The sequence below is a fragment of the Oxyura jamaicensis genome, chromosome 26, assembly GCF_011077185.1.
Source record: "Oxyura jamaicensis isolate SHBP4307 breed ruddy duck chromosome 26, BPBGC_Ojam_1.0, whole genome shotgun sequence".
Lineage (NCBI taxonomy): Eukaryota > Metazoa > Chordata > Aves > Anseriformes > Anatidae > Oxyura > Oxyura jamaicensis.
The window spans coordinates 1,593,508-1,602,452 of record NC_048918.1 but is presented as its reverse complement, the minus strand read 5'-3'; the positions used below and the strand labels follow the sequence as shown (position 1 = coordinate 1,602,452).

At 65.5% G+C, this 8,945-nt stretch overlaps 1 protein-coding gene across 1 annotated transcript; it reads left to right on the top strand.

Annotated features, from left to right (window-relative positions):
• Positions 1-4,281: 4,281 nt before the first annotated feature.
• TULP1 (TUB like protein 1) lies at positions 4,282-8,945 on the top strand. The gene is made up of 10 exons (XM_035346787.1): positions 4,282-4,537; positions 4,739-4,852; positions 4,941-5,075; positions 5,206-5,297; positions 5,562-5,732; positions 6,090-6,202; positions 6,790-6,898; positions 7,070-7,168; positions 7,517-7,688; positions 8,639-8,945. Exons 2-10 carry the CDS (start codon positions 4,804-4,806, stop codon positions 8,770-8,772), a joined length of 1,074 nt encoding a protein of 357 aa, XP_035202678.1. The 5' UTR covers positions 4,282-4,537; positions 4,739-4,803; the 3' UTR covers positions 8,773-8,945.

The following is an 8,945-nucleotide window of genomic DNA, read 5'->3' as shown; positions in this document are numbered from 1 at the left end:
AACCAGGCCAAAAAGAAAAAAAAAGCTGTTTTGGGTCAGCCCAAGCCATGTTTTCCTTATGAAACACCCCTGGCTTGCTCCGTGGAAACTTGCAACTTGCTTCCCCCCCACCCCCCTATTTTTAAGCAGGTTTTTATTTCAGCCGGCTTCTCCAGGCTTGGTGCTTTTCTCCTCCTTTTAAGAGAAAATTGCGGGTGGGCAAATGGAGGCTAACGGGAGCATTTCGTACCGAAGGCATCGAAGCCCCCGGTGCTGGTCGTGTGCAGCTCCGAGCGCCGTGCACGACTGGTCCTGAGCCGCGAACAAACCCGAGCAGCGACGCGGAGAGGGACTGCTGTTCTCTTTGGCAGAAAGGTGAGGCGATTATTATTCACCCAGAGCAGCTTTTTAGGCTTTTCAGAGCCTTGCTGGGTGCCCTGCGAGGCGAGGGTCTCGCCGTCCGTCCCACTCCATGGCTCAGGGTGCGTCGAGGACGCCCTTCGCCGGGCGCACGGTGTTTAAATGCCATCTAGTGGGCCTGGGCTGGGAAGGGAGCCTGCGGTGGGCTTTGGTGTTTGCGTTGCTGGGCAAGGCCAGGCTGAGCCCGGCAGGGATTTGTGCAGCTTTGTTTTGCCCGGTGGTCAACCGGAGAGCGCCCGCGGGCAGCCCTGGCAGGGGGAGGTGGGCTGCGGGGAGCGGGGAGGCAACGCAGGGGCTGGGACCCTCACCCAGTGGGACCGGGGCTTGGAGCAGAGATCGACCAGCACGGGGCCACGGCTCGGAGCGGAGCAGGGACCAGCATCAGCCCAGGGCACGCTGAGAACCCCCCCTGGCATCGCTCCTGGGTGGGCTTCCCCCACACTAACCCAACTCCCCTCTTAGTGACACCACGATGCCGTTTGGGGGCGGAAAAAAGGAAGGTCTCCCTAAAAAGATGAGGCGGGATCCCTCTGGAAGCCACGGAGCCTGACGTGCAGGGCCCCCACAGCCAGCGCTGGGGGGAGTGGTGCACCCCAAAACCCCCCCGGGGTCTGCTTGACGCCCCCCTCCCACCGGATCCCATTTTTTCTGGGATTACCGCGACAGCTGCCGCGCTCTGCCTCTCGCCACGGGAAATCCTATTACCGAGTTGCGAGGGAAAAGAAAAAGTTAATCGCGTCCTCCACTCGCTCTTCCTCCCGGCACCGGCGGCGTGGGGCTGGCGGAACCGGCGTGGTGCCGAGCCCGTGGTGCCGAGCCCGTGGTGCCGAGCCCATGGAGCCGGCCCCGCGCCGGTAGCGGCTGCTGGTGGGGAGGAGGTCGGGGCCATGCCGCTGCAGACGGACATCCTGCGCGAGGTCTGGGCGGCCGAAAGGTGAGCGGGGTCGGGCAGGATGCGGCCCCCGGGGTGGGATGCGCTCCCCCCCCCCCGCGTGTTTAGCCTGCTCCGGCTCCTTTTTCTCCCATTTAATTGCGATGTAATATTCGGGTTAATTTTGTTGCTCCGAGGGTCGGCGCGAGGATGCTCGTTGGCTTGAGAGAGTTAATTAGGGCGGATTTGCCCAAATGAACCTCGTCGCTGTCAGCCTTGGCAGAGGCAGACGCCATCCTGGCAGGGAGGGACGAGCCCGACCTGGTCAGGATGGGGGCAGCTGCTTTGGAAAAGTGGGGTCCCTTTTGACTCAGCACCACCAAAAATTGCCATTTTTAAAACAAAACGAGCGGAGCTGAGATGCGAGACCCAAAATGCTGGCACACGCGCTCCGCTCCTCCGCCTGCAGGCTGCCCTGTCCTTTAAAATTAAAAAAGGAAGGTTTGGGGAAGGAAAAGGCCCAAATATTTATTTTTGGTGGCACGGGGTTTCTTGGCACGGCCAAAATGGGATGAAGCTGGGAGGAAACAGCAGCGTTTCGGGAGGGTTTCAGGGGGGGTTTGTGCCCGCAGCGCGGACGCTCCCCCCGCCCCTTCCCACCTCCCAGCTCTCACCTGTGCAGGATCCGGCTCCAGCAGCAGGCTCTCGCCCCCCCCCCATGGGGAAGCTGTGTAGGGTTCAGTTCCCCCCAAGCCCCCCAGATGGGGGGAAAAGCCCTCACCCCTTTCCTTCCTGTGCCCCCACAGCCCCAGCGAGGAGTCGGGGAGCCCCCAGCAGCAGAAGCCAAAGCAGGTGAGGATGAATCCTTCCCCCCCCCCCCCCCGCCCCGTCCTGCTGCCACGGCCTCTCCCCAGGGGTCAAGGACGCCCCCAGCCCCACACCAAGATGGGGTCGGGTCCTCCCTCGGGGCCAAAATCTGGGGGCCGAAATGTGGGGGCACTCCCCCGCCTCCGCTCCCTCCCAAAGCCCATCTCCATCACTCCGCAGGGCCCGTGAGGTGGGATCTTCGTTCCTAATTAGCGCTTTCGTTAAGCCTTTTGGCTAAGCTCGCAGCGGTGACTCACTTTCCAGGGGCTGTGACCCCGACAGCCGGTCCCTCCGCTATGGGGGGGGGGGGGGGGGGGGGGGCTGCATTTCGGCACAGCCCCCGGGGGTCAGCCCCCAGCAGAGGGGGGGGTCTCACGGAGACGTAATCAGCCTGCTTTAATTGACGGCCCCTCCTCAAAGGGCTTCGTTAAGTAACGAAGCAAAGGGCTGTTCTCCCAGGCTGCTTAAGGGATTAGGGGGGTGCGGGAGCTATTTGCGGGCAGCAAGCTGAGGGTATAAAAACCTGGGGGGATTCCAGCCCCCTCAGGAGACCCCTGGGGATGCACGTGAGGAGGAGGCAAAGTGTGGGTGCTGGATCCGGCCCTTTGCAACCCCCTCCCCCCCGTGGTGCTGCTGCGCTGGGGGCTTTGTCCAGCTGGCAGCAAAACCCTGGCAAGGGGGGGGAAAAGCCCTGTTTGGGGTGGGGGCCCTGATAAAACCAGCACTGCGGCACCTTCTGGGGGCCCGCAGCTGGCACCTGCTCCCCAGACGTCCCCTGCCCGCAGCTCGGTGCTGCGCCACGTGCTCTGTATGGGGTGAAGCAGCGTTATTTATAGCCCAGGTTAAAGGGGATTAGGTGTGCTGCCTCTAATCCCCCCGCTTCCTCCCGCCTCGCTCCTTGCTGACCTCGATCCTCGAGGCTCCGGTGTCCCCAGCCCTCCCCGGGCACGGCCTCGGAGCTCTGTACCCACAGCCGGGTTTCCAGGGGGGGGTCTTTGGTGTGGGTGAGAGGAGACGGGGGCATGGAGCTGTGCCACCTGTCCCCGTGTCTCTTGTCCCAGCTGGGGACCCCCAGGGTGTCCCCTGTCCCCAGGAGATGACGGGGGGAGGTGGCTCCCCATACAAAGCCACCCCGCGTCCCCACGGCACAGGGGTTTTTGGGGCAATGCCAGCGTCACGTCCCTTGTCCCCAGGGCTGGCACATCCCGGTGCCACCGCTCTCCTGTCTGTCTGCTAACAGCCCTTTTGGTTTTCCTCCCTCTGCTTTCCCTCCGCGGGGCTGCCCCACGGTAAGGCACTGTTTGACGCAGCGAGCGCATCCCTGCTCGCGCGCCCCCATTTGGGGCATCCCTGCTCCCACAAAATGCCCACATTTGGGGCATTTCAGAAAGGGCTCCGGCTGCTGTAAGAGCGGGGATTTAACCCCGGCACGATCTCGTCTCGGCAGCACCATCGATGAGGGCAGAAGCTGAAGAAGAAGCGGCAGGAGCCCGCGCCGGAGCCTGCACCCGAAGCCAAGCCCCGGCGGCTGCGGGCGAAGAAGCCGGGCGAGTCGGGGGGTGCAGAGGAGCCCCCCGCCCCGGCACAGGGTAAATGAGGCAGCCTGGGGGTCCCTCTGCCAGCCTCAGTCCCCCTAAAGCTGGGGGACAGGCGGGGGCTTTGCCATTTGCCCTGGGACGCGCCAGGCCCCCCACCCACGGCGCTCTCCATCACGGGGTTGCTTGAAATGCCCAGGGCTGAAGAAGCTGAGGAAGAAGAAGGAGGAGAAAGGGGAGGAGGAGAGCGACAAGGACCGCTGCCCCAAAGTCACCCGGGAGCTCCGAAAGAAGAAGGAGAGCCCGGCGCCCCGCTCCTGCGTGGCCAAAGGCCCAAAGAAGCAGCAAGGTGAGGGGGGGACACGGCGGGCAGCGTCCATCCCCACCACCTACGGGGTGCGTCTGCAGCGGCTCTGCACGCCCCGGGGGCGCTTTTTGTCCCCCCAAATCCGCTAAACGCACGGGAAGAAGGACGAGGACCCCCAGCCCCACGCGCGCCCCCGCGGCGCGCGTGTGCGCCCCGCGTCTGCAGCCACGAGGGGGCGGTGTGGCCGTGCGCGCCCCTGCCGGCGCCCACGGCCGTGACCGTGTGCCCACGGCCGTGACCGTGCCCACGGCAGCCGGTGCTCGGGAGGGGCCGGTCCCTGCTGGCAAAACCGGGGGCTGCGGGGTCCTGCTCCCGGCGAAGCCGTCACATCGCCACCGCCGTTGTGTCCCCGCTGGGCAGAGCCGGCCGAGGACTCGGAGGATGACGATGATGAGGAAGAGGAGGTGGAGGATAAAGATCCGCCGAAAAAGCTCAAGAAGAAGCTGCCCAAAGAGCCCCCCTCGGGCGAAGGCCGGGAGAAGAAGCTGAAGCCAAAGGGTGAGCGCCCAGGGGGTGGCTTCGTCCCGGCTCCGTTGTCACTTGCCTGTGTCCTGTCCCCATCGCTGTCCCCGGAGGCTCAGGGGGCCGGGGGCTCATATTTTCTCCCTTGCTCACCCCTTCCTGGCTGTCCTCTGTCCCCCTCCCTGTCCTCTGTCCCCCTCCCTGTCCTCTGTCCCCCCACCCTGTCCATCCCTCCAGGAGACAAGAGCGACCCCGATGGCAAAGCCAAAGCCACCAAGAGCACCAAGAAGGAGCCGACGGCCATGTTCCAGGTGAACGGGGAGAAGAAGGAGAAGAAAAGCAAGAAGAAAGGTACCGGTGAGGGGGGGTGGGCAGCCCCGCTGCCCCCAGGTGGCACCCGTGGCCAGCAGCACCCACACCGTGTCTCTGTGTCCCCCAGCCGCCACCGGCAGCGATGAGGAGGACGACTCCGACTCCAGCACCAAACCCATCAGGTCGGAGAAGAAGAAGAACCCCGTGTCCCTCTTCCAGACCGGCGGGGACCCCCCCAAGGAGAAGAAAACCAGAAAGAAGGGTGAGAGTCAGCGCTGCGAGGGGGGTGGCGGGGCTGGAAGGGCTCTCAGGGGCGCAGGGCAGCCCCGGCTGTCGGGGGGTTGTTACCGATGGTGTCGGTGTTCCCTCCGTGCTCCTGCTTCTGCTCGCAGCTCCTCCCAAAGCAGCCGAAAGCGAGGAGGAAACCCTGGAGACACCGCAGAAAAATTCCAACAAGAAGGGCAAAGGGAAGAAATCCAAGAAGGTATGGGGGGGGAAATAAAAAAGAGGTGTGGGGCTTTCCCCTGCGGGTAAGCTGGGGGGGCTTGGAGCATCCCCTGGGTTGGGCAGCGGGTCTGGAGAGCAGCAGGGACATCGGTGCTGTCCCCAAAGTTGGTGCCACATCGCGGGGGGATGTTGGGCTTGAGGAGGTGGTGGCACATGGCACGGGCAGGGCTCGGGGGCTCTCCGGGAAGCCGCCGTGCACGAGGAAACGCGCTCGAAGGGCTCCGGTTTGGCCTTGCAACAGAAGGAGGAGAGGCCCCCGTCACCCGTCATCGAGGTGGATAACCTGGAGGAGTTCGTGCTGCGCCCGGCTCCGCAGGGGGTGACCATCAAGTGCCGGGTGACGCGGGACAAGAAGGGCATGGACCGGGGGCTGTACCCCACCTATTACCTGCACTTGGATAACGACAAAAAGGTGAGCCAGGGCGGGGGGCCGGAGAGCCTGGGGCTCTGCACCCACCCTGGGAGCACCCTCGCGTTTTGGGGCAGGTGCTGGGGCGCGTCCCGCTGCTCCTGCGCGCCCTTAGCCCTGCCGTTCCCCTTGGGAAACGTCCCGCGTCGGTGAATGCCCCGCGGTGGCCAGGAGCCACGGTCAGGCCAATGACAGCCCCGGCCGGGACACCGGCGGTGTTTTGGGGCTCGTCTTCGCTGCGGGGACTTGCGCAAGGTCGCAGCCGTGTCCCAGAACAAGGTTTTGTTTCGCAAAACCTTGCGCAAAGGCCACGGCGGGGTCGACGGCGATGGCACTGCCCCGGCCCCGCCGTCCTCCCAGGTCTTCCTCCTCGCCGGGAGGAAGCGCAAGAAGAGCAAAACCTCCAACTACCTCATCTCCATCGACCCCACGGACCTGTCGCGGGGCGGCGAGAACTTCATCGGGAAGCTGAGGTGAGGCGGGCACCCCTCCGTTTTGCCGGCACCCCGGCGGCCGCGGGCCAGGAGCGGGTTCGGCGTGCGGGAGGAAGGCTTTGGCTGGCTGAATTTCGGCGCTTGGCTGTGACCCGAGGAGCGTCGGGGGGCAGGGAGGGGGAACAGGCTGGGCCGGTTCCTCCCGTGGGGCAGCTGGAGGCGAGCAGAAGCGCCGGCGAGCGCGGCAAGCCCCGGCCCGCTGCACCGCCGAGCCGCCGGCGCCGTGCCGCAGAGCCTCCGAGCCCACCCCCCCGGTTTTGGGGGACGGGCGCCCTGAAACGGGGACAGTGGAGAAAAAGGGATCAAGGATGGGCGCTGGTCGTGCTCGGGGTTGTACTGGGGGAACAAGGAGGGTTTGGCGGGTTTTGAGGTCGGAGCAATGTTTGGCTGGGCTGGAGGGGTGGGGGGGGGATGCTGTGGGGTGGGTGGTTCGGCCCCGCAAGATCTGAGCACCCCCAGCCCTACACGAGCACAGCACCGAGGAGGGGGTGCCCGGGTTGTTAGCTTGGAGGAAAGCAAAAAATCGGTGGGGCCGACCGTGGTCACGTCCTGTGCCGGCGCTGCAGGTCCAACCTGATGGGAACGAAGTTCACCGTGTTCGACAACGGGGCCAACCCGGACAGGGCCAACGCCGACTGGTCCAACGTGCGGCAGGAGCTCTCGGCTGTGGTTTACGTAAGCGGGGACCCAGGGGGGTCCCAACTGGGACGTCCAGGGCATCGCCCCGTGGGGGCTGTGGACATTGTGGGGTGGGCTGGATCCGGCCCCGAGCCCTCAGGCTGGTTCCTGGTGAGGGGCTGCAGCCCGCGGAGCTGGCTGGTTTTATGGCCGGGGCTTCTCTTGCAGGAGACGAACGTCCTGGGGTTCAAAGGGCCCCGCAAGATGACGGTCATCATCCCTGGGATGAACTCGGATAACGAGAGGGTGCCCATCCGGCCCCGAAATGTGAGTCGGAGCAGCCAAAGGCCAAACCGGGATGGGGCCAGACCTCCCCCCGAAGGCTGGATTTGTTGGGGATTATCTTGGGTTTTACCCAGTTTGGGGCACAGAAAGACTTTGGGGGGGGTCCTGAAATTGAAGGCACCTCTCTGGGAGGCAGAAATGGGTGCCAGTGTCCGTGTATTTTGCTCCGGGCTGTGTCCCTTCTCCCAGCATGGTCCTGCCATGGGGCCGTGTGTCGGGGAGCACCCAGGGACGGGGCATCCCGCTGGGAACACCACGGGGGTGGCAGGGCCCTGGGGGGGGTGGCAGGGGGGACACCTCCCCTTTGCCACCCCCCCTCGCCCTCCCCAGGACAACGACGGCCTCCTCATGAGATGGCAGAACAAGAACATGGACAACGTGATCGAGCTGCACAACAAGGCGCCGGTGTGGAACGACGAGACCCAGTCCTACGTCCTCAACTTCCACGGCCGCGTCACCCACGCCTCCGTTAAGAACTTCCAGATCGTGCACGGCAGCGACCGTAAGCTGGGGGCGGGTTTGGGGTTGGGGGGGGATGATCTTGGCTGGGGTCCCGGCACCCCTGCAGCCCCCTTTTTGCTGCATTTTATTTATTTTTTGTGTCTCGCACGGCTGCTCTGGGGGCCCTGCTCGCGTTCGCCAGCGCCCGGGGTGAAGCGCGCAGCCCCGCGCTCCGGCAGAGGGAGCGCGCGTGTCACCTGTTGCCAGGCAGATTCGGGCAAGGACCCATCCTGCAGGGTGCTGAGCACAATGCCAGGCCACGAGGGCACCCCGCAGCATCCCCCCACCTTCCCCCGGCACGCACCCCACGTCGCCGATGCGCACACCCCTGGGGCACATCGCACCTCGGGGACAGTCCCTTGGGGTGACTGCGACGACCCATGCAGGACCCCGCAGCACCCCCGAACCCCGCAGCACCCCCAAACCCCCCAAACCCCGCAGCACCTCCCGCCCCACGGGAAGGCGTGAGCGGCCCCACGGCGAGCGTCCTGCCACGGGGCAGCGCTCAGCCCCGGTGCGAGCAGCCGGCCGCGGCCGCTCGTCACCTGTCCAGCACAGTCAGAAGCCATCGGCACCCGGGGTGTTGGGTTACAGGACAGAAAAAACCTGCCGGGGGGCCCCCCGGTTATTTTTACAGATTTCCTGTCACCCGCGCTCCGGTGACAGCAGCGGCCACGCCACGGGGGTTAGTGGGATCCGCGCCCCTCCGCGGGCTCTGGCTATGTGGGGAAGGGGTCTTGGGGGGGCTGAGGGGTGCCACGTCCCCGCGACACCCCGCTGGACCATGCAACGGGAAAACGCTGGGTTTTGATAAATTGTGCTGCAAAAGGGGCCGGGAGCTGGGCGCGGGGTGGCTGCTTTGCCACACCGCTCTTTAAATCCCCTTGGAAAAGGGATGGGGGCACAGGAGCCGTGTCCCCCGCCCCACGCGCCCTCCCCTCTGTCCCGCAGCCGACTACATCGTGATGCAGTTCGGGCGCGTGGCCGACGACGCCTTCACCATGGACTACAACTACCCGCTGTGCGCCCTGCAGGCCTTCGCCATCGCCCTCTCCAGCTTCGACGGGAAGCTGGCCTGCGAGTAGCCCCCGGGCTCCCCCCCCGTCCCCCTCCCCTCCCTCGCTCCCCGTTTTCGGCACCCCTCACCCCATTTGGCTGCCCCCTTCCCCGGCTCGCCCGGGGCCGGCTGCGGATCCCGGGCAGGAGGCAGAGTCAGGCCCGGGGTATATTTAGCAGATGAGGCTGCCTGTGATCCCGA